Consider the following 22,805-nt stretch of genomic DNA (forward strand, 5'->3'; position numbering starts at 1 on the left):
TGCGCTTTTCTAGCACTGCAACACAGTTATAGCATTTATTGTAAGTCGCGCGCTAGGCGCCTAATTTCGAATCAGGCATTTTAAATAGCATTTCAATTGATTTAAATAGCAAATGCAAAGGTGTAGGAAAAGAAAAAGATTGAGAAAACTAAACATGGTCCAGACGGCAAATGGGTCCTTCCTCCACCATCTTCAAATCGACCTTGGGACCAACCAAGTCACGTATATTGTTAATGCCATATTTGATCATTGTCGGACGCTCCAGAGACAATCCCCAAGCAATCACATTCACATTCTCTGGCAGACCCATGGGCAGCAACATTTCCGGCCTGAAGACGCCCGAATTACCCACCTCAATCCATTTGGCTAAGCCAGGGTGATAGCAAAAGATCTCCATGCTGGGCTCTGTATACGGATTGTAAGCTGGCTTAAATTCCAGCTGTGTGATACCCAATTTACGGAAGAATTCGTACAGTGTGCCAATCAGATCGCCCAACGTCAGGCCCACATCCGCGATGACACCCTCCACCTGATGGAACTCGGCCAAATGGGTGGCATCCAACGTCTCGTTACGGAACACCTTATCGATGCTAAAGTATTTCGCTGGCTTGAAGCCGCCCTCCTGATTGGCCAGCTTGAACAGCATGCGCGCACTCACGGCTGTTGTGTGCGTGCGTAACAGATTCTTCTGCGCCTCCGACAGCTTCCAGTCGTAGCCATAGCCCAGCGAACCGTAGCCGCCGGTGGAATGAACGCTCTTCACGCGCTGCAAATAGTCCTGTGGAAACTTGAAGCTTTGCGCTGGCCGATTGATGAAGAATGTGTCGTGAGCATCGCGAGCCGGATGCTGTTGGGGTTGATAGAGTGCATCAAAGTTCCAGAACGATGATTCCACATAGTTGTTGGTGGGCATCTCCGAGAAGCCCATTTCCAGAAAGATCTGTCGGAATTCCGTGCGCACCTTGAGCAGTGGATGCAAGTGGCCACGCGTTGGTGTCGCACCCAATGCATCAAAGTTGTACGACTTGAATTTGAGCTGTTCCCAGAGGCCGCTGCTTAGCATCTCCATGGTCAAATCGGTTTCCAGTTTGGTCAGCGTGGTGGCGAATTCGGGACCTTTGGTCAATACAAAACTCTTCGTGGTGGTCTCTTGTAGTAGCTTACGCTTCTTGTAGTCGGCTACATCCTTGGCGGGCAGCTGCAACTTACCGCTGGCCACCAATACGAGTTGCTCCTTAACGCTGTCGACGATCTGATCGACTTTGCGGCGAATGAGTGGCGGATTCACCGTTTTGTCGAGCAGCAGCCAACCTTGTGACATGGCCTTGCTGAAACCGACCTTGGCATTGGCACCGCCAGCAGCCATTAGAGCGGCCTGAGCGATTCCCTCGGCGGGCACCGAGGCATAAACGATTGCTTCGTGGCTGCCATGCTGCACCACCGATTGTCCCTCGTCTGTGAGAGCGAGGGTCTTGTGTGTGGCCGTCTCCGCTTTGACAAGCTCACCATGCGCCTGTATGCTCTTGAGGGCGCCGACAACCTTTTGATGGTCCACATTGAATTGCGTGGCAAGATCGAGTGTATCGACTTTGTCCACCTGCTCCAGTTGTTGCAGTATGCGCTCAGTGAGATCGGGATGCATGTCTGGCTGTTAGCAATTCTCGTGCAATGTGTTCTCTTTGACAATAATGTGCACACTTTGTAAATTTTGCAAAATTGTAATGCACAAATTACAAATCGCGTGTTGCTGTTGTCGATACAAAAAAAACTAACACCGGTGCAATCGATACGCTTATCGACCGATATATCGATGCAAATACAAATATATTGAAACACAAACTTATCGCCTTCCGTTTTCACTTAGTGTTGGTAAATTGTGCAAGTTTAGTATTTGTTTATTTTCATGCACAGCAATAAAGGGAAATGTTGAAAGTTGTAAACAATAGTAAAAAATGTGCAGAAATCTATTGCAACACATTAGTTCCGCCGACATACAACATTCTTTGCATATGTGGCAAATCTATTGATGAGTATTTATCATTTTGTGAGCATTTTTACAATGAACATTTGCTCAAACAACAAGATGTGGGAAATCAAGGAGATAAAGAGGAGGACGAAGATCAGACTCTCGAAACTGAAGTATGTCTTGAGGAACCACTGCTTGTGCTGCCCTCCTCTTCAGACAGTGAAGGCGACACGCTTACAGACAGCCAGGAGACGAGTTCGAGGCCAGAACGACGCGCTTACAAGGAACGCAATAAACCCAACACGTGCAGCTATTGTGGACGGATATTTAGACGCCGTCATCTGCTAGACACACACCTCAACATACACACGGGCCGCAAGCCGCATCAATGCCACAAGTGTGGCAAACAGTTTCGAGCCATCACCACATTGACGCGTCACTTGCGGACGCACGAAAAACGCCAGGAGCATCAACAATGTAAGCATTGCGAAAAACAATTCACGCATCGCAGTGCTTTAGTTAGCCACGAGATGCGGCACACTCAGGTGCGTCGCTGGGCATGTAGCAGCTGCGATAAAAGCTTCTATACGCGCAATCAAATGGACACTCATCAACGCAAATTGCATGCTATGTTAGCTGAAGAGACTGCTGACAACGCCTCTGGTCACTTGCCTTTTTCTTGTGAGCTTTGTGGGAATAGTTATCGCAGCGCTTCCATGCTGAGCACGCATAAGTTAAATAAACACTATCGTTTGGCTAAATATGCTTGTGAGCAATGTGATAAGAAGTTTGTGGATGCTGAGCGCTTGCAGCAGCATCAACTAATTCATAAAAAGCCTGAAATCGTAATAAAATAATATATTTTTTGTTAACTAATGCAGTAAATATTCACCTTAAAGATTTTTTAAAAATACCGCAACCATTGACAGTGTTGCAGAGCACGAGCAGCAAAACAGCTTTTAAACGCTTTTTAAAAATGGCGCCCATGCAGTCAACTTAACGCAACTGGCAACAGCAGTTGCTTTACTTGCCTAAGATGTTGCTATTTAAACACCATAAAACATTGTGCAAAAGTTGTCTCCAAATTGGAAAACCTTTAAGCATTTAACGACTTTTGCATTTAAACGTCAACGATATTTAAATATGGCACCATTGCAAGTTGTAGTGCTGTGCAGCGTGAAAAAGCTTAAACAGCTGTTGCTGGATGGCCTATCGAACTATCGACTATGGAAATTACAAATTTGTTTGCGTTGATCCCACTCACACACAATACACAACCAACAAATTCAAAACAAACAAATGTGCGGTAGCCGAGTACAAAATCAAAAAACAAAATGCTGAAAGCACTCAAACCGGACACATTCGCAGCCAGTGCGAATGCCAGGTGCGGTGAAGTGTATTTCCAGAGCCTAAACAGCTATCGCATCGACTGCGCCTTCTGTGACATGAAGTGCTTTGTGTTTGCCGACTTTCTGCTGCACATACAGAACGAGCACTTTGAACACGAGCTGCTCAAAACGGAGAAGCTGCTGTTACCCACCAAACAGGAGCAGCTGGACGATAGCTTGCCAACGCAAGCGCCACAAGTGAATCCTTTTACCTGGTATGAGGTAGCCAACGATGATGAGGGATTGGCTGCCGACGATGATGACGATGAGAGTGGCAGTGAGCAAGCAGCTAAAAAGGAAGACAACGAGGAGGAGAAGGATCCCGTTGATGTGTCCAGCAATGCCATAAGCATCATGAAGTGGGATACTAAAACTAAACGCAATGGTCGCGAATCTTTGCGTCACACACGCGCCTTAAAAGTCGACTACAACGAGGAGTCAGAACTGGAGCAGGAGCTGGATGAGCGGCCTAACAAAGCGCAGCTGGACTGCGCGTATTGTGACAAAAGCTATCAAAGCCATAAGCTGCTCGAACGTCACATGGAGCGACAACACAAAAGCGAAGGGAACGATGATGATGATGATGCTGGCGATGCTGATGCGGACTATGAGCCACCACCACAGGTGACATCCACAACGTGCCACAAATGCGAACATTGCGATAAAGTCTATCAGGGCAAATACACTTTGCGTCAGCATGTGAAGCGAGATCATGCCATCAACGTGGCGGAAACGTTTATCTGCCTGGAGTGCAATGTCCAATTGCCGCGACTTCGGCTGCTCGACGAGCATGTGGTCAAGATGCATGGCGGAGCACCGTGTGTGATCTGCGGCCGTCGCTACAAGACACGGCACGAACTGAAACGTCACCAGGTGAAGCACACAAACGAGCGGAATGTGGCATGCAATCATCCAGGGTGCGAGAAGCGTTTCCTAACCACACGGCACATGCGCAATCACAGCAAAGTGCACTCGGAGCAGAAGAATTTCGTGTGCGAAAGCTGTGGCTACAGTTGTCGCAACAAGGAAACGTTGCGCGTCCATTTGCGGAGTCACACGGGAGAACGTCCGTTTGGCTGTAAAGTGTGCGATAAGCGTTTCCCCTCGCATTCGGGATTGCGAGAACATATGGCCATGCACTCGACGGAACGCCCGCATGTCTGCAAGGTCTGTGGCGCCACATTCTCGCGACAAAAGGGGCTGTATCATCATAAGTTCTTGCATACGGCAACGAAGCAATTTGTGTGCAAGCTCTGTGGCAATGCGTATGCTCAGGCGGCGGGTCTGGCGGGGCACATGCGCAAGCATCGCGACGTTGAGCTCAATGCTTAATTGTTATCATGTTTAACAGCACGTATCTTCCTTTCAAGTTTAAGCGTTTTGTCACTTTTGCTGCTTATCTGCAATGTAGTTTGTGCATACATACATAAATATATAATGTTTCTAGTGTTTAAGAACTCAGGCAATAGGTTAGACACCAATTAAATTACGTTTTACGTATACATACATTTTGAAAAAAATTAAAACTCTTATCTGATCGATTTTCAACAAGGCTTCGTTTTGATTTGAATATGCCGCATATTTTCTGTTATCGTTTGATTAATCGAGTTAAACTGATGCATTAGTATGTTATCGCTTGACTAATCGATAATCGAGAACAATCGAATTAAGTAGGGGGCATTTGTGGGGCAAATAATCGTTTAATTTTAGCCGTTGCATTGTGACAACAATTAATCGCTCACCAAATGCCAAATCAAGCATTTAATGTAATGCCAATGATTAAATTTAGCATACACACGGTGACAATGGAAAGCGAAGCATTCGTAAGCGCATTGCATGACTAGCATACTAAAATTTTCCACAAATTGCACTACAATTTGCAGCAGAAATGTGGCTCAGAGTCCAAGCAGCAACAAGAAGACATCTCGAAGGATTCCTTTCTGCGTCATATGTGCGAATATTGTGGCTACAGGACAAGCATACGTGGAAATTTGCGAATACATAAGCGTCGCCATACAGGAGAGAAGCCCTTTTGTTGCACCACTTGTAACGCCAGTTTTGTGGCGCAATATCAATTGACCACACATAAGGAGCGGCATGTGGATGCGAATCAACGGCGTTGTCGATACATGTGTCAGGTGTGCAATGTAGGTTTTCTGAGTGCACGCTCTCTGTATCATCATAGGTCTCTGCATGCGGCAGTTAAGCTATATAAATGCACAATGTGCGACAAGTCCTATGCACAGGCTGCAGGATATGCGCAGCACAAGCGTTGGCATCGTCAGCAAAACGAGCGAGTAACCGCCAAAAGCAAACCGAATGTTTCGAATTAGCGCGCCCACTCACGTTTAACAGCACTAGACTGCTATGTCTATCGAACAGCACTTTGCAGTTGTTTGCTTCGTTTCAATTTAGACATTTTTATAGCAGCAATACATTTTGAAATAAAAGGCAAAACAGCACATAAGAGCAATGTATAATCAATTAACCTTTATTTTTGCGAATACTAGCGAAAGTTCAATCAACACTTATCGTCAGTGCTTCTGTGCTGTCTATCGAACTGGCGTTATCGATATGTTGTGTTGACATTGGCCCTTGTATTGTTTATATTTTGTGTTTTGTATGGCAGCGGGAATTGTGTTGTGGTTGTGTGAATTAAAATTGAACGCACCATGTTAAAGCAGTGTCTAATCAATGTGGACTTTTCGCGGCTGCATGCCAAACAGCAGCTGCTTCCCAAATGTGGCGAAATATTCTATGAGAGCGATAATGAAGACTATTTCAGCTTCCAATTGGTTTGTTGTCTCTGCGAGATGAAGCATTTTGGTTTCGACGATTTCTCGATGCACATACGCAACGTGCATTTCGACGAACACGGCAAACCACGCACACATTCCATCATTGCCAACCAGCAGACTTCTGCCATCTTAGGAACAGAAGAGCCTTCAGAGGACGAGCAACTACTGGAGCAGGAAGAGGATGAGGAAGATGTTGATTATAAAGATGATGTAGTTGAGACTGCATCGCGCATTTGTGAATTTAATGAGGTTAAAATAGAGGAGGACCACATCTCGCAGAGCGACAGTGAATTGGACCCAGCAGCCGATCAGGATGGCAGCGATGCGGAAGCCGCAGCTGAAAGTGATTTGGAAGACCAAACGGTATTCAAGGTGAGTGCGCGATTGTTGTATTCCGATTTGCTTCTAACTGATACATATGTAAATTTACTGCAGCGACAACGCCAGCCCAAGGAGTACAAGTGCGAGCATTGTGCCGGTAAATACACCACACTAAAGTATTTGAATATCCACCTGAAGATGAGTCATCCGCATCCTAAGGGCTTCAAGTGCGACGACTGTGAGGCCACCTTCGATGTGGAGCGTGCCCTGCAGACACATCGTCGCAAGCTCCACACACAATTCAATTGCCATCTCTGCGACAAAGTATACAAAAGCTCCAGGACACTAATGCGTCATTTGCAGGCACATTCGGGATTACGTCAGTACAAATGCGAGGTTGATAACTGTGGCAAATCCTTTAACAGTCAACACAACTTGACGTCGCATCGGCGTGTCCACAACACCGATCGCAACTATGTGTGTGAACTGTGTGGCTATCGATCGCGGTATCGCGATGCTTTGATTGTCCATCGACGGACGCATACAGGCGAGAAACCCTTCAAGTGTCAGACTTGTTCCCGCTGCTTTGCCTCCAAATCGCTGCTGAACGAACATCAGGCCATGCACTCCACAGAGCGTCCGTATAAGTGCGACAAATGCGAAGCAGCCTTCTCACGCCCCAAGGCATTGTATCATCACAAGCATCTGCATTTGGGCATCAAGAAGTTCAAGTGCAAGATCTGCGGCAATGCTTATGCCCAGGCAGCGGGACTCTCGGCTCACATGCGTGGACACAAGGCGCAGGCCGTGAGTGGCATTGCCGCCGAGGCAGCGGTAACATCGTTGACGCCCTATTAACTAGCCATTAAGGTTGGGAAGCAAAGGCTACCAGGCGACCTCGAATCTGACTACTGAATATTAATCAAAAAACACTTCATTTTGTGCTTTTCACCGTTGTTATGTATTATGTCCATTGTCATTAGATCTAATCGGAATTGTAATTAAACATTTTTGTTAAGAAACAACTAACTTTTGGGCGTCAATATTAAATAGGGAGCTTCAGCTAGAAATTTAAAATGTATGGTTGCGAAGTAAACGTTTTGAGAATCGCCGAGAAGGGTGCGGTGAATTTGAAAATTTAAAAATAGATTCCTCTCTGTGATTCTCAAAATGTTAAGGCGTAATTTCAAACTGAAATTTTGTTAGAAAATTTTCAATTTGTTTCTCGATTATCTTATTAAAATTCCAAATTAGCATTTTAACTTGGAAAAAGACTTAAGCACTGATTTAAAGAACATGTTTGTTTTTGATTCGTTTCAACATTTATTTCAAACAGGAACTTACAACTAGGCGCATAATAAGTTTATATAGTACACGAGCTCTGTATTATTATTGTAATATTATTTGGTTTGGGTTGCGTGCATATTTGCCTTTTTCTAATACTTAAAGTACATCATAGTATCGTTGGCGTAATAAATTGCATTATTACGCGTAAAACAAAACAACAAAAAAATATTTACTAACAAAATAAAATAGAGAGCAAGAATGACTGAAAAAACTGTCAACGGCAAGCCGATTTAATGCAGCCATCGATTCAAGTAGAGAAGAAAGCTGTAAAATAGTGCGAGATTCAATGCAGTTGATTGCTTCAAAAATAAACTGTTAATCACTTTCAAAACCAGACGGACGAAAAGAGTTTCAAATCTCTCTGCCAGGGCACGGAAAACAGCTCAGTAGGTAGGTGGAAATGTTTAACATACATCCTCCAATCCAGTTTCACACATTTACAATTACAATTCGTATTCATCTTTGGTATCTTTTGGAGAATGCAGGATGCAATATTGCAGGATTTGGGATAGCGAGCTTAAGCCCAGACGCGTATGGTATAATCCCAGCTGCCGGTGGAGAGCGCTGTGCCATCGGGTGAGACTTGCACACACGACACCTTATTCTCATGGCCATACAACAGGCAGACGCGCTCTGACTTCAATGTGTCCCACAAATTAACCGTATAATCGTTATAGCCAGCGAAGAGCAAACGTCCACTAACCGAAAAGTCCACCGAATTGACGCCAAAGATGATGCTCTCCTTGGCAAAGACGGCAACCTCACGATCCGCTCGCATGTCATACAAACGACAGCTGCTGTCATCGGAACCGGTGGCGATGGCATCGCCACATGGATGAAACTTGACGCTATTCACATCCGACTGATGACCCTCAAACGATTGCACCACATGACCGGAGCGCATGTCCCAGATGAAGGCCATGCGATCACAACTGCCGGACACAAAGGTGTTGCCCGTCTCATTGGGTGCCAAATCAATGGCCATCACATCCCCGGAATGTCCGTGAAAGCTCTGCAACAACTGTCCGGACTCAACGTCCCACAAAGCGCAGGTGGAATCGCCACTGCCGGTGAGTATCTGCTGATCCGAGTTCGGATAAATGCAGCATGACATGTAGCTGGTGTGTGTGCCCACAGTGCGTTTCTTGGCTGCCATTTCCTCATCGGATGTGATGGGATAAACGGTGACTTTGTTGTCGAGACCGCCGCAAGCGACAAAATTCCCAGATGGCGCATATGCGCAGGCCATAATCCATGTGGTTGGCATGGTCACCGCGTGCTCTTTATTGGTTGTGAATGCATCCCAGATGATCAAACGTCCGTCCTGCGATGATGAGATTATGTGACGTTTATCGGGACTCCAGTCGGTGCACAGAACTTTCGCTTGATGGCCTTTGAGCACCTTGCGTGGCTTAATGTTCACATAGGCGATTTGCTCCAAGCGTTCGGCGACATTTGACAGATTCACATCGTTCAGCTTTTGGCGCTCCTCTTCCAGTTTGCTTTTCAAATTTTCCGCCTCCTTCAGCAAACTGGCCATTTTCTCACTGGCGTTCGCATTGCTCGCTGGCACCGCGCTCTCCGACATTTTCTGCTCACTTCAATTAAGCTGTTTTACACTGGTTGTTGTCGCTTTTGGTCAGGAGTGCCGTAATGTGTGTGTTAAAAGCGGGGGCGAAAAATCAATGAAGTTAGAAAAAAGTGTATACACCGAATACACAACGGGCGGCTGCGGCCAGTGTGTGCAATGCGACATTAAGTGTTTTTCTGCACAACACTGGCCGACAAACAATACTGACCAGCTGAACGATGTGCGATAAGTTCAAAGTTTTTTATCGGCATTTGAAAAAGTTAATAAACACATTTATTTTGTGGTTAACGGTTGTGTTCCATTTTTGTGTATATGTATATATAAGCAAACACACTAAGCTGAATTACACAATTAACAAATGATTTGAATAGTTTGCTAAACAGCGATAAGTGTTATCGCGTTATCGTGTTATCGCTAGACAGCTGTGAAGTGTTTGGTGCAACGGCGGTTTTGTTTTAGGCGACGCCAAATCTAAATGGACATAATTCCGGCATTAAATTACCGCTAACAATATGATTAAACTGGAGCGACCAACAGATATCACCAGCAGCAGCAATTTCAATTTCCGCTGTGGCGATGTGCTGTGCGTGGGTCCCAGACACTACGATGTCTGTTGTGCGCTCTGCGCTCAACGAGTGCCATACGATGTCTTCCCCGAACACTTTCGCCAGCAGCATTTGCCCCAAACCGAAGTCGACGACTGCAAGCTGGATGAAGACCACTTGGATGTGGAACCAGTGGAAGTCGAAGTAGAAGTACTAACACTCAAATCCGAGGATGATCCAATTGCATCCAATGCAGGGCAGTTGCAAGTGGATTTGGCGCAAATAGCGCTGCTAGACCAACAACATACAGCGGTCGAGTGTGACACAATTGCGACTCGACGTCAATTACGGAGACGTGCCACAACATTGAAGAGCACGACAGAGCTAGAGCCGTGGACAATAATCGATGAGGATGATGCGCCGCAACTGCAGTACAATAATGAGGAGGAAGAATCGGAGTTGAAAGAACAGCACGAGGAAGACGAGAAGGAAGAGGTGGAGCAGCAGCAAGAGGATCAGGAGCCAGAGCTGGATGACACACGAGATATGCTCTTCCAGTGCGATCTATGTGAACGCGCCTACAACACGAAGCGCAGTCTGCAAAGTCACAAGCGCAGTAAACACAACGAACGCAGGCCCAGAAACAAACACATCATGACTTTGGAGGCGGCGACGCCGGAACCTACAGCTGATCCAGTTGCCTGCATTAGCAGCAGCAACAATAGTGCGAGCAGCCGCACAAAGTCACGCAAGGGTCCCGCCAAGGTTTACAAATGCGCTGAAAGCGGTTGCAATCAAACGTTTCGCACCGAACGCGATTTGCGCGGTCATCGCTGGAAGCACACGGGCATCTTTTGTGATATCTGCGGCAAACCATTCACGCAATCGGGTAATATGATGCGTCATCGCCAACGGCACAGCGGAATTAAGCCATACAAATGCCAAGAGCCGAAATGTGAGGCCACATTCTACACACAAAAAGAGCTGACGTCGCATAACATTTGCCACACCGGCCGCATGCCCTGCATCTGCGAGATATGCGGGCGACCGTGTCGCGATCGTGGCGTCCTCACCGCCCACATGCGTCGCCACACCGGCGAGAGGCCTGCGAAGTGTGAGGTGTGCGACAAGTCGTTCTATAGTTACCATGATCTCAATGTTCATGCCGTTTCGCATACGAATCTGCGGCCATTTGTGTGCGATGTATGCGGCTCAACGTTTCAGCGTAAGAAGGCGTTGCGTGTTCACAAGTTGCTGCACTCAGAGCAGCGCAAATATTCCTGTAAGCTGTGCAACAAATCCTTTGCCCAATCCGGTGGCCTCAACGCACACATGCGCACCCATGAAACGGCCAAGGCGCGTGTTAAAGGCAAGTCTGCAGCGCTTGTAACACCTATTGAAGTGGTGGAGGAATTGGTGGAGGAGGAGGACGACATCGTGGAGGAGGTGCTGCAGCAGGAAGAGGAGGAGGGAGAGAATGATGAGGAGGTGCTGCAGGAGGCCGTCACCATCGAGCTAATCCAGCAGGAGCATGTGGAAGTCGTCACAGTCTCGGCTGCAGGCAGCTGGCATGTCGCCTGAGCTTCCATTAGAAAATAAGCCAAATCATAAATCAGATTAATCCTAGTGCTAATTTCAAGTTCAAGACAATTAGGATTAAATGTGATAAGCACCTTTTAGACCTAAACTCTAATAATTCTAAGATATTTAAGATCCATTTAATGCTAAGGTTTTAATTTCATTTGAATGCTCAAATTGTGTATATACTTTGTAAGCTTAAGCAGCTTTTAAATTAATTTACTATTTAACTAGATTCATATGCATCTTATTCGTCTAAAGTATAAGTTCATTTATTTGATAGATAATGTAGATATGTATTAAGCTCAAAGGCTTCCAATTGTATTGAAATCTATCTGCCAAGAAAGAATTGTTTTTTTAATATTCTGTAATGTGAATATACTTTTCTGTGTTGTCAAATAAATTCGTCGTTCTTGAACAGGAAATCTACTAAATGCCCTTTTTTCTATATCAAATTCATAAAAGAAAAAGCTTTGCAAATAACTGAAGCAGAGCTTTCATGTGCTTGACAAGCTCTTGTTTTTAGCATGGAATCGAAAGAAGAATCAGATGTCGGTACAAAAGTGTCCTTTATTCAATTTTTGTGCGGCGCTCGCTATGCTACAAATACGTATGTATAATTATTTCTATATATGTATATATATATGATACTGCTTCACAGTTACAAAAATAAAAACAAAAAAATAAGCTTAAAACAATAAAAAAAAAGAAAATACAACAAAATGGAAGTTTTTGCGTGTGTTGGAATGTTAAGTACATTATGAGACTAGGACACAGGATATACGACGGAATGATAGTAGATTAATATAATATAATAGTATTCTAGACATAAATTGAGTATAGCCAATTTGTAATGGAATTGAGGAGAGTGAAGCGCTTGTAAATATATTTCAAAAATTGCCTGATTCGAATTGTAATCGTTGTAATAGATCGCTGTATATATTATGTGTGTATATCTGTATACTATATAAAAATTGCTTGGCTGTGATGTGGTTTAGTGACTAAATACGTTCTTTTCCTCATTCTCTCTCTCTCTCGTATCTTTTGAATTTTTTCTAATTCTAGATGTACTATAAAATATACAAATATAATATATATGCGCCTACTACTACTACAACTATTAATATTATTACTGTTGTTGCGGTTAGACAATGTTGATCTCGATCTTGATGAGCAATCGATCGTCGGCACAGAAGCCCAAGTGCATAATGTTCGATATGTTGGCATACTCCAAGAATCCAAATCCTCGAGTGCTAATCGCTTCGTGCGGCTGATGGAATGCGCGAATCTTCGGCTTGGTCATGATCGTGTCGTGTTGCGATAGATTCGCATCCGCCGGATGCACCATGCACAGCTTAATCCGTCCCTTGAATGGCCAATCCAAATGGAAATCATTCTCCGATTGCATCAGATGCACATGCAAACTCAACACCTGCGGCTTACTCGGCTGTATGTTGAGCCGGGCACAAAACTTGTAGCCGTATGGCGACGTATAGCATTCGTGTGAATACACCTGATTGTTGGCATTGGCACGCAAACGTTCGACGAGAGCACTCAGCTGCTCCAGTTGCCACACAATGGTGCCATTGCTGTAGCGTGCATCCACTTGGGATTGCTGATGTCGCAGCTGCTTCTGCAGATTCTCGATGCGTGTCTCCTGCTCCCGTGTGCGCTGCTCCAGCACCACAATGCGCTGATACATTGTCTGCACAATCTGCTCGTCCACACCGTTGTTCGCATATTGCGGCGGCGGCGGCAATTGTCCGGCAGCAGCAGCCGCAGCCGCATCATGCTTGTGTCCATTCTCCAGGCTGGACGATGGTTTGTGCGGCTGCCAGCTGGCAATCGCAGTTTGCTGGAATGCCTGCAACATGAGTTGCATGTGCAATGGCATATCGGTCTTCAGATGCTCCTCCAGCTGATTTGTCTCCGGTCGTCCTACAAAGTCGCACTTGATGCTAGCAAACGGGCATTTCTCCTCCAGCGGCTGCTGCTGCTGCTGGCGTCGATATGGACAACTGGGCAAGTGGCGATGCAGCTCAATGGGTGAGGCGATGACCGCACAGCCGTGCGGGGAATTGGGGCATTTGTGCTTCAGTTGCTCGATCTCACGACGCGTATAATTGTCGGGGAAGATGTCCTGGTCCGTGGAGAGTTGTTTGTTGTCCAGTGGACAACATTGATTGTGATTCTCTAGCCAATCGCTAAGGCAGCTCTTGCAGAAGCGATGGCCGCACGATGTCAGCACCGGCTCATTGAGCCAATCGATGCAAATGGCGCACTCATAACGTGAGTCCGGATAATCGGTGTCGCCTTCATGTTCACCTGATGTGTCAGAGGCAGCATAATTTTGATTCAATGCCAGTGTGCGCGGTGGTGTTATTCCATGGGCGCCACTGGTTGTTGTTGTGGGCGTGGTCGTTGTATTGTTGCTGCCAGCGATGCGAATACCATTGCTATTGTTGCTATTATTGCTATTGTGCTGCTGTTGTTGCTGGTGCTGCTGCTGTTGTTGGTGATGATGATGGTGATGATGATGCTGCTGCTCTGCGTGTTGTTGCTGCTGTTGCAGCTTCAAGTGCTTCTGTTCTTGTGTTGTGCGCTGCATGGCAGCAAAATAAACAACAAGAATTCGCCTAAAATTTGCAACAAAAAAAAACTTTTTGTGTGAGATGAATCCACAAAAATATTGATGCTGTGTGTGCGGTGTGTGTGTGTGCAGTGTTGCAAAACTCTACCTGAACAGCTGATGAGTAATGCACGGTTGTCAGCTTACGGCGACAGATGGCGCTGTACGCACTGAAAAACATCTGATTCGTGAGCTGTTCAACACTTTTCGCTCAGACCAAGATAAGCCAAAATGCACCTGCACACACATTCATCCATACGCATGTTTATTTGCGCTTGGTGCGCGAATCGTAATCGGTAGTCGAACGGCAACGGGCAACGTGTGTGAGTGTTTGACCGTATATAAAAGCGCCAGCGGCTCGCGGTCTGTACGACACTTGTGTGGTGGCAATCGTGACGAACGCGAAACCTTACAAATAGCAAACGAATTTCCACGAAGCTGAATGAAAAACGGCACATATCGTCGATTAGAGAAAAAAGCGTTACATACATACACATATATTAATGGCTTTCTTAAGCGGCGGCGGACTCAACTGCAATTGCATTTATGTGTTGTGCCTAATTATTTTCGCCTGGCAGCTATGCGTTGCTAAACAATTGCCATTGCCCGCCAATGTCGCAGCTGCCGCAGCCACCAACGGTGCAACAACAAATGTTGGCCGCAGCAGTAGCAGCAGCAGTAACAACAACAATAATAACAACGGCGGGGGCAGCGGAGGTGTAGTGCATCAACCACGTCATGAATCGTATGTTGCTGATGACATTGATGACGAAAGCGATGCAGCCGCGGCAGCGCCACCTGCAGCGCGACGACGACGTCAGGTATCCGATTGGTTCATTGCGCCAAATACACGCTGGTGCGGCAAGGGTAATTTGGCCAATGGTACCTACAATCAATTGGGCGGCGCATCGATGGCCGATAAATGCTGTCGCACACACGATCACTGCCAAAAATTCATACCTGCGCTCTCCACTCGATACGAACTCTTCAATTATCGACCTTACACACTGTCGCACTGCAAGTGTGATCGACGTTTTCGCACCTGTTTGAAAATGGCGCACGACGAGGATGCCAATACGATTGGCAAACTGTTTTTCAACATGGTGCAGACGCAATGTTTCGTACTCAAAACGGAGTATGTGTGCACGCAGCGCGGCAGCGATCCTGACGATTGTATCAAGGGTTTTGAGCGTAAGAAAGCCTACCTCAAGGACAATCTCAAGTTTTAAATACACACACAACATGTTGAGCAGGTAATGCCAGCAGTATATATAATATACTAGTTATATACGTTTACTGACATTGTTGGTTGGTATTTTTGCAGCACCGCATATTATGAAATATCACCAGGCAACTGTTTTCAAAAGAAATACACACACTATATTGTAGCAAGAAAATGGATTTCCTTTGCCTTAAGTTTGAAACTTAATCTCGTACTTAATAAGAGTACTTAACAAAGAACACATACACTCACAAAACACACGGACACACTCGAATATGTATTAAGTCGTTGTGTACTTATATATTCCTAAACAAATACTTAAAAGTGCTATTATAATGCATATTGCAGTTTAGTTTGTAGTTTTAGTCATACTGTAGTAGTTTTAAACACAATATTTACTGCCTGTAAAACAAAGTTTTAAATAGTTTTTAGCTAATCGTTAGTTTGAACAAGAAAGCAAAAATGAAAAATGCAAAATAACGAACAAATTGTAACCAAATTTACCCCCTAGTTAGGCTACAAGGAAGATTTGGATTTCGTACCCGGAACCAGAATCAAGACCAGAAGCCGGAATTGTGACACGCTTCAAGGTCGTTTTTATTTATGAATTAAGAGTATTGTTAAGGCAATTGCCTTGATCGAAATTATATGCTTTATAGCAATAAATACATACACACATACATACAATATATATGTACAAAATATGTAGTCTATTAATTGTGTAGCGTATCAATTGAAAATTTTCAAAAGGAATCTATTAAACGAAAGTGATTATATTAAATGTTGCTGTCTCTCATTAATTAAAAGTAAAACTTTGGCATTTTGTACTTTGCCCCTCCCTCCTTTGCTGTCTCTCTTGCTCACTCGAACATCGTTATCAGGAATCGTTCATGTTCTCGGAACCACACATGCACATGCATATTCATATATATGAATGTGTGTGTATGTAGGTGTACTTATTCGGACAATGTTTAATTAATTGACGTGTGGCTTGTCTCAGTTTTCCGTCACATTGACGCAGCTATTTGCTGATGACCCTTTGGCTTTGCCATCAAACCAAGACGCATTTTTCCAATTTATTGTTGCTAACAACAACATGGGTATTTTATAATATTTTGTATTTACTTTAAGCGTTGTTTATTGCTTTCAAAGTTGTGCAAAAAAAGGTGCGTCATAATTATGATGGAACTTTCCAGGCGCGCCTGCAAAAAAATGGCAATAACATCCTCCTGCGTCACAGGGTTGATCGATGCCTATCGATTGTCGATCAACAACACTTGCGATTAGTCCTGACAGATTGAAACGCGCGCAATTTGCATGTTCAAATGTAAAACGAGGGCGTGTCTGTGGTTTGCTCTACTTTCCAGATACTTCCTGATATGACTATGTGTAATGCAATACTATACTTCCACTGATAACCTGAGCTTATTGTAATGCGATAGACTTGTGACGTTAGTTTTGTGTTATTGCTTGCTGCTTGCCTATTAATAGTCGAGTCTAAAGGGCGAGAAAGCACTATCAAAACCTGGAACTGTCTGTCATCATACTTGTTTTTGTTTTTATAGCACATTTTCAACAATAAATTTTCGCTTGTATTTTATGTGTTTCTTTTTTTACGTAAAATTATGGAACATTCTGCAGATGTGGTCGCAAAAAGAGAGATACCAAGGATATTCTTGGACAGTGCTGTCGACATTGAAGATGTCTCGCAAGAGGATTCAGAGTAGAGCCATACATAAATTAATCCTAGTATTATATATCATATCTTGATCCACAGCAGCGTAACACCAAGTAATCTCACATTGCGACCCCAAAAAAGTCGAATGCATTTAGGTATTGACACCTATCAGCATATCGCTCAGTTGTGCAACATGCTCGACTCCCAGAGCTGTGTCTGCGATGCGAAACTTTTGATATTTGCAGCGGCTGCCAATAGCGAAGGATATCGTAGCACTTTGGTGCCCATTCCGCCGCTCTTCATGGGCGAATCCTTCTACGACATTGAGCGATTGCGTCGCATTGTTGCCATGTGGCCCACTTGCCGTCAAATGCTCAAGGATTTGCAGAGGTCGACGTCGAGAAGCACACACATAAGCGCTGGTCACATACATCTGATGCATTGGGTGCTCATCGCACAGTCGAATCCCATTTTGAGACGCTACAAAGTCCGTCGCTTTGCTGGCTTGTGCAAGGATCTGCGCTTGCAGCATTCCCCGTCGATTCGTCCTCGAGAGGTGTTGAGTGTTACCTACAAGGATAAACAGCACACAGTCAAAAAAGCCAGCAACTGTCGTCGTCGTTACGTGTGTCTTGGTTGCCCATTGCAGCTGCTCTATCGCCTGCTAATCATGGGACGCATGGACAACAATTGGGCGGGTCCATTGCGTCTCTATGACCGCGTGGATGCCGCGTTGGCTCAGTGCACGGTCACGTCGTTGCCATTGCCAGAGAATTGCTGGTCATGTTCGTGCTTTGGACGTGCACCACGTTGTGTGCTGATCTGTGAGCTGCTCTTGGATAGGTTGTCTTCGCGACAGCAGCACCACAATGAGCTGATCATCGAGGACACGTCGTGCTTGCTTGTACAGTATTTGCTAATCTTTACGGAGCACAATGAACCGCTGCTCGACTTGCAAGCTACATCCAGTCGCCAATTGAATCCTCCAACTGGACAGCCACCCTTAGGCGCCAGTTTCAAGAGCCAGTTTAAGACACATTGCAGTGCTCAAAGATATCGCGGGGGCTGCGGCAGCCGCTGGATATTTCGACTTTTTGCTTGGCTCCTGGCGCGCATGGGACATTTGCTAGAGCGACAGCAGCGCTCATTTTAATACAAAATATTACATTTTAGTGCAATCTTTTGAAATGACAATTTGAATAAAACAGTTTCGATACAAACGCGTGCAAAATGTGTTTATCGTTGATGCAGTTGTTATCGATTAGGTGATCAAGTCGCGCAACAAGTGTGACCATTTCACATGTGTGGTAAATTTATTAGTTATTTGAATAACAATTTTATTTGTGTACATTCCAAATAAGTATAACAAATGCAATGCGTCCCTCATAATCAAAATTGAATTTCAGTGAAATAATATTTTGAATAAAATGATTTCGATAGCCATGCAGTTACATTTAACAGTTACAGCTGCTATCGATAAGCGATCAAATCCCGCAACTGTGTGGCCATTTTTGAATTTGTGGGCTCCAGTTACTTGGCAAGCTTATATGTATATGAAGTGACATTTTTATTTGTGTACTTTGGAATTTAAAATTAAATGGATCTGCCGGTGAGCTCTACATTCTCAGCCGTGTAGTTCAACACGCTGCGATAACGCCGCCGATAATATTTACATTGCCGCATATAAACCCAAATCAAACCCTTCACAACCTCAAACGTAATGGCGCCCAGCAGTATGCTCAGCATTCTGCTGTTTAAATTACTGTAAAGCGTCTGTCCAATGAGCACCGAAAATGTGGGCAAGCTGAGTATGGTGCAAAAGCGGCAGGTAGCACGTTCAATATTTTCGGTGTTCAGTGTGCCGCCTTGCAGCATATCGCCGTCGTCAATGGGTTCCATGCCATCGAAATACTCATCGTCCAGCGGAGCACCCGGCAATGGTTCGCCATGCTCATCCAAATGCTCGCGTGCCATTGGCTGACGCTGTCGCCGTCGCAGCCAACGCACCAGCCAACTGTCCCAATCGAGGCGACGCAGAAGCAACAATCCCGCCGGCACCGATGGCAACACAATCATCAGTAGTGTCGGATCATCCTTCATCAGCTGCAAACTGCGCTCATAGCCAGCAATCTGATGCATTGTCAGCGCACCATACGACAATGTGGCTATGTAGAATACCGTGGCCAGCATGCCCATCAAGACGCTTGGACACAGCAAACCGTAAGTCTTCTCAACACGTTCGAGTATTGCATCGAATCGGCAAATCGGTGGCATCACAATAATGTATTCAGTGTGGCATTGCGGGCAACTAACGGACACATCGGGATTAAGCTGTTGCTTCTCGTCAATCCAGCGGCTGAGACATGCCTCATGCACCCATTTGTTGGTGCCCCGACAGAGGCAGGGCTGCAGCCAAGTGCTGGGCACACGCATCTCCTCGTCCGTATTCAAGCATATCCAGCACATGCGCTCCTCAGTGCCATGGTCCGATTGATGCCAGCGGGATCGCAGCATGTTGCACACAAGCCAGTGAGTGTAAAAGATAAAGATAGTGAGCGGTGGCAGTGAGGGACTCCTTCTGTGTAGCAACAATTTTGAAAGACAACCTTTTGGAGCTGCAATCCCGAATTTTGCCCAAAAGTTTTGTTCAATTTTTTTTGGTTATTAATTTTGTCAATTTTTTAAATTTTACAAGTTTTCGAAGCTACATTTAAAATGTAGGAATATTTTCTATACGTCAAATACCCTCTACTTCAAATGAGTTGGGGGATATATCATTCAGTACAAATTAGAAGCTATAGCATTGTGTTCTTGATAAAGTCAAAAGCCGTTAAATTTCGTTTAAATCCTTCCCACTTAATGCGCTTAACAACCGTTCATTTAGCGGCCACTTAAAAAGTAGTAAGTTAGTTTAGGTAACAGAGGTAGGCGAAAGATAAGCTAAGAGCTTACACCTTTGAAGGTGTCAACATACTCGTAGATAAAAAGAAAACAAGTAAGATGGTTACAGTCGAGAAAATTAACCAAAGGCTATATTTATTGATACATTCACAAATTTCAGGAATCTTAAAAACTATAGTTATTATTGTATGTATCAAAAGTCGTAGCTCTAGGTTCAGAATTACTCTTGTATTGTCGATTTGTCGATTTTAGTCAAACTTTATCTGCGTGACAGTCGGATATGGATATATTGTCTCGGCTGTTGGCGCTAATAAGGAATATATTTATATTTATACCGGAGATGCCTCCTTCTGCCTGTTAAATAAATTTCCTGAATGCACAAAGTTATAATACGAGTGTGATATATACGCTACCCATTTTTAATAAAAGCAAAAAACAATGCGGTATTAATTTTAAAATATACCAAAGTAATATACCGCAAAAATATTGAAAACTATATTTGGTATATTCATCTATTATTGCATTCAAAATATACCATAAATTCGTTATCTATGTTATCTTTATATAACTTTTACTATTTTCAGTCATCGCCCAAGGTGCAGTTGCACTCGTTTTGCAAAGAATTAAAGTGCAGCCTAGATTTGCGACCTGATAGAGACAGCGAGAGATAATCAAGGAGCGAGAGCGAAAGAGAGAGAGAGAGAGAGAGAGAGAGAGAGAGAGAGAGAGAGAGAAGCAGTTGTGTTCTGATTTTATTGGTTTACTTTCTGCGCAGCGAAATGTAGCACAAGGCAACAGGTTTTTTTTTTTTGTTGCAAGCCACAAACTACAAAATAGGCGAAGGCCAATTTCGTAGCGAGTGCTACTGAAATGCAAATGGAAGTGGAGATGCAACTTGGGCGAACTTGGCCCAAAGGTGAGTTGCTTAAGTAGTTGATAGTAAAAGCAAGAGCGTGACTTACCCCAATAATATGATTTATTAGCAATAATTAGATAAGCACACACACACGCACATACAAAACACAGATTCACCACAACAAAAAACAGTCAATCAAGGAACAAAAAAAAGAAAGAACTTTGATAAATCTTATGGATGCAATTAATAATGATTTAAGCCAAGTTCGTGTTGGAGACACCGACACCGCGATAGCGACAATGACAACGAAAACAACGACGGCGCTGGGCACTGGACTTGTCAGCTCGAGAGCAGAAGAACATTTGGCCGTCCCGAAAGCCAGAACAGGCAACAACAGGCTGCCAGCCAGCCACCAGTTGGTAACGACGACGACGACGACGTCGTCCACGATGCCAGGCTAGACTAGACCACTGCCAACTGCCAGCTGCCTTTCAATTCCACTTTTTCCACTTTGGCAACTTGCTAAAAGTCAACGGTAAAATAACGAAGCTCGTATCAATTGGGCCAAACTGGCCGCAACAATAATTCTTGTCTCATGCTCTTGAACCTGGTCACTTGTTGTGGCCAGTTGGCCGAAAACGCTGAAGATGCCGCCGCTTGGGGGCAAGCTGAGAGAGAAAGGGAATTGATCAATGCCAGTGAAAACTGCAGCGAATTTCGTCAGGTAAGCTAATTGAACGTTTTTCAACTATTATCAACTTTCTTAGCTGAATTTAAAGTGTTTCAAGCTATAGATATTAATGAAGAATGGGCGGACTTAAAGCGAAACTCTTAACAGAGAATTTACAAGTTGAGCGAAACTAATAGGGAATTGGGAAGTAGGGAATTTCTTAAAAAAACCAAAATTTTTATATATATCACTTTTGATATTATGATTGAAACTCAACTGCGAAGCTAGAAGTGTTGAGAAAAATCATTTAATAAAGAATTGGCGAACTAAAAGCGCAATTATTAAAAGAGAATTTACAAGTTGAGCGAACAATTAGGAAATTGATTTCATAATTTTCTCGTGAAGAGAAATAGCATAAATTAATACTATGAAATCGCAAAATTATATTTGAAATTTAAAATAATTAGGAAATTATGTGATTTTATTGTTTTTTTTTTTTTTTATCAATTTTTTCTGTTTTACCATTTCCGTGCTAAATTTAGGGTTATAAAGGTAAGACGAAAGAATTATATATTAAAAAAAAAGAAACAAATGCTATTAACACAACTAAGATGTATTTACTTTCTTCTTTGCTTTATAAATATGTTGATTGTTGTTTATATTGAACATATTAGTGATGTGTATAATGAGCAAAAATAATACGATATATAAATATATATATATGTATATATATAATAATAATGATCATAATAATAATAAACAAAACGTTTCACTTAAATGTCAAAAGATCTCTACCAAATTAATCATATCATCTTTATAGTATTGCCGTATTATGTGTTTTATATGTTATTAACATTTTTCTCATTTCTTCCTTTCGTTATCCCCGATGTTTGTCCTGTTATCCTCTCCTCCCTCCCTTCCCTGTGTAAGCAGTTTTTCTAGGTCAATTTCAATATTAATATCTTTTAGAACCTGAGCATTTCGAGCATATATTTTGATGTATTGCGTAATACTTTCAGCATTTAATTCGCTATTCACTGGTGATGCTACCTGATTTTGTTCTCTCCCCATGTTCTTTGTTTATACATTTTTTTAAATTCGCAATATTCATTTTCTGTTCAATCTTTACTTGCAGTGTCGTCGACGATGTAATCTTCTTGCTGTGTCGATGTGACTTCTATCTACTTTCGCAAGCAATACAGCAAGGAACTATCATACGTTCTGGAGGGCAAGATATGATCCCAAAATGCATTTTATGCATAGCCGAAAATGCACTTGACATTCCAAGCGAGAGTCGAGTCTATAATAGATTTCG

General features: G+C 43.8%; 10 protein-coding genes across 12 annotated transcripts; 6 read left to right on the forward strand and 4 right to left on the reverse strand.

Annotated features, from left to right (window-relative positions):
• Nucleotides 1-3: 3 nt before the first annotated feature.
• Nucleotides 4-1,773, reverse strand: LOC117567760 (phenylalanine--tRNA ligase alpha subunit). The gene has a single exon (XM_034247956.2). The coding sequence runs from the start codon at nucleotides 1,640-1,642 to the stop codon at nucleotides 149-151; it is 1,494 nt and encodes a 497-aa protein (XP_034103847.1). The 5' UTR covers nucleotides 1,643-1,773; the 3' UTR covers nucleotides 4-148.
• A 1,433-nt stretch (nucleotides 1,774-3,206) lies between these two features.
• On the forward strand, nucleotides 3,207-4,888 carry LOC117567770 (gastrula zinc finger protein XlCGF26.1). The gene has a single exon (XM_034247969.2). The coding sequence runs from the start codon at nucleotides 3,301-3,303 to the stop codon at nucleotides 4,684-4,686; it is 1,386 nt and encodes a 461-aa protein (XP_034103860.1). The 5' UTR covers nucleotides 3,207-3,300; the 3' UTR covers nucleotides 4,687-4,888.
• Nucleotides 4,889-5,061: 173 nt separating this feature from the next.
• LOC117577794 (zinc finger protein 544) lies at nucleotides 5,062-5,844 on the forward strand. 2 transcript variants are annotated; one of them, XM_034262720.2, is made up of 2 exons: nucleotides 5,062-5,177; nucleotides 5,238-5,844. In XM_034262720.2, the coding sequence occupies exons 1-2, from the start codon at nucleotides 5,100-5,102 to the stop codon at nucleotides 5,685-5,687; spliced, it is 528 nt and encodes a 175-aa protein (XP_034118611.1). In that variant the 5' UTR covers nucleotides 5,062-5,099; the 3' UTR covers nucleotides 5,688-5,844. The 2 variants fall into 2 exon arrangements, with proteins under 2 accessions (XP_034118611.1, XP_034118612.1); XM_034262721.2 differs by having other exon boundaries at nucleotides 5,092-5,177; nucleotides 5,241-5,844.
• A 79-nt stretch (nucleotides 5,845-5,923) lies between these two features.
• On the forward strand, nucleotides 5,924-7,501 carry LOC117577793 (zinc finger protein 664). Its single transcript, XM_034262719.2, has 2 exons — nucleotides 5,924-6,524; nucleotides 6,588-7,501. Exons 1-2 carry the CDS (start codon nucleotides 6,027-6,029, stop codon nucleotides 7,329-7,331), a joined length of 1,242 nt encoding a protein of 413 aa, XP_034118610.1. The 5' UTR covers nucleotides 5,924-6,026; the 3' UTR covers nucleotides 7,332-7,501.
• A 266-nt stretch (nucleotides 7,502-7,767) lies between these two features.
• Nucleotides 7,768-9,649, reverse strand: LOC117577659 (guanine nucleotide-binding protein subunit beta-5). Its single transcript, XM_034262547.2, has one exon. It carries the CDS (start codon nucleotides 9,406-9,408, stop codon nucleotides 8,338-8,340), a length of 1,071 nt encoding a protein of 356 aa, XP_034118438.1. The 5' UTR covers nucleotides 9,409-9,649; the 3' UTR covers nucleotides 7,768-8,337.
• A 177-nt stretch (nucleotides 9,650-9,826) lies between these two features.
• LOC117577762 (zinc finger protein interacting with ribonucleoprotein K) lies at nucleotides 9,827-11,952 on the forward strand. The gene has a single exon (XM_034262673.2). It carries the CDS (start codon nucleotides 9,924-9,926, stop codon nucleotides 11,535-11,537), a length of 1,614 nt encoding a protein of 537 aa, XP_034118564.1. The 5' UTR covers nucleotides 9,827-9,923; the 3' UTR covers nucleotides 11,538-11,952.
• A 132-nt stretch (nucleotides 11,953-12,084) lies between these two features.
• LOC117572968 (TNF receptor-associated factor 6) lies at nucleotides 12,085-14,267 on the reverse strand. Its single transcript, XM_034255929.2, has one exon. It carries the CDS (start codon nucleotides 14,140-14,142, stop codon nucleotides 12,679-12,681), a length of 1,464 nt encoding a protein of 487 aa, XP_034111820.1. The 5' UTR covers nucleotides 14,143-14,267; the 3' UTR covers nucleotides 12,085-12,678.
• A 135-nt stretch (nucleotides 14,268-14,402) lies between these two features.
• LOC117572984 (uncharacterized) lies at nucleotides 14,403-16,166 on the forward strand. The gene is made up of 2 exons (XM_034255930.2): nucleotides 14,403-15,416; nucleotides 15,488-16,166. Exon 1 carries the CDS (start codon nucleotides 14,667-14,669, stop codon nucleotides 15,390-15,392), a length of 726 nt encoding a protein of 241 aa, XP_034111821.1. The 5' UTR covers nucleotides 14,403-14,666; the 3' UTR covers nucleotides 15,393-15,416; nucleotides 15,488-16,166.
• A 756-nt stretch (nucleotides 16,167-16,922) lies between these two features.
• On the forward strand, nucleotides 16,923-18,296 carry LOC117570010 (uncharacterized). 2 transcript variants are annotated; one of them, XM_034251436.2, is made up of 2 exons: nucleotides 16,923-17,108; nucleotides 17,166-18,296. In XM_034251436.2, exons 1-2 carry the CDS (start codon nucleotides 17,011-17,013, stop codon nucleotides 18,214-18,216), a joined length of 1,149 nt encoding a protein of 382 aa, XP_034107327.1. In that variant the 5' UTR covers nucleotides 16,923-17,010; the 3' UTR covers nucleotides 18,217-18,296. The 2 variants fall into 2 exon arrangements, with proteins under 2 accessions (XP_034107327.1, XP_034107321.1); XM_034251430.2 differs by having other exon boundaries at nucleotides 16,924-17,108; nucleotides 17,163-18,295.
• A 57-nt stretch (nucleotides 18,297-18,353) lies between these two features.
• Nucleotides 18,354-19,796, reverse strand: LOC117568038 (E3 ubiquitin-protein ligase MARCHF5). Its single transcript, XM_034248387.2, has one exon. It carries the CDS (start codon nucleotides 19,575-19,577, stop codon nucleotides 18,657-18,659), a length of 921 nt encoding a protein of 306 aa, XP_034104278.1. The 5' UTR covers nucleotides 19,578-19,796; the 3' UTR covers nucleotides 18,354-18,656.
• Nucleotides 19,797-22,805: the final 3,009 nt, after the last annotated feature.

Source organism: Drosophila albomicans, chromosome X (genome assembly GCF_009650485.2).
Source record: "Drosophila albomicans strain 15112-1751.03 chromosome X, ASM965048v2, whole genome shotgun sequence".
In the NCBI taxonomy this organism is placed as follows: Eukaryota; Metazoa; Arthropoda; class Insecta; order Diptera; family Drosophilidae; genus Drosophila; species Drosophila albomicans.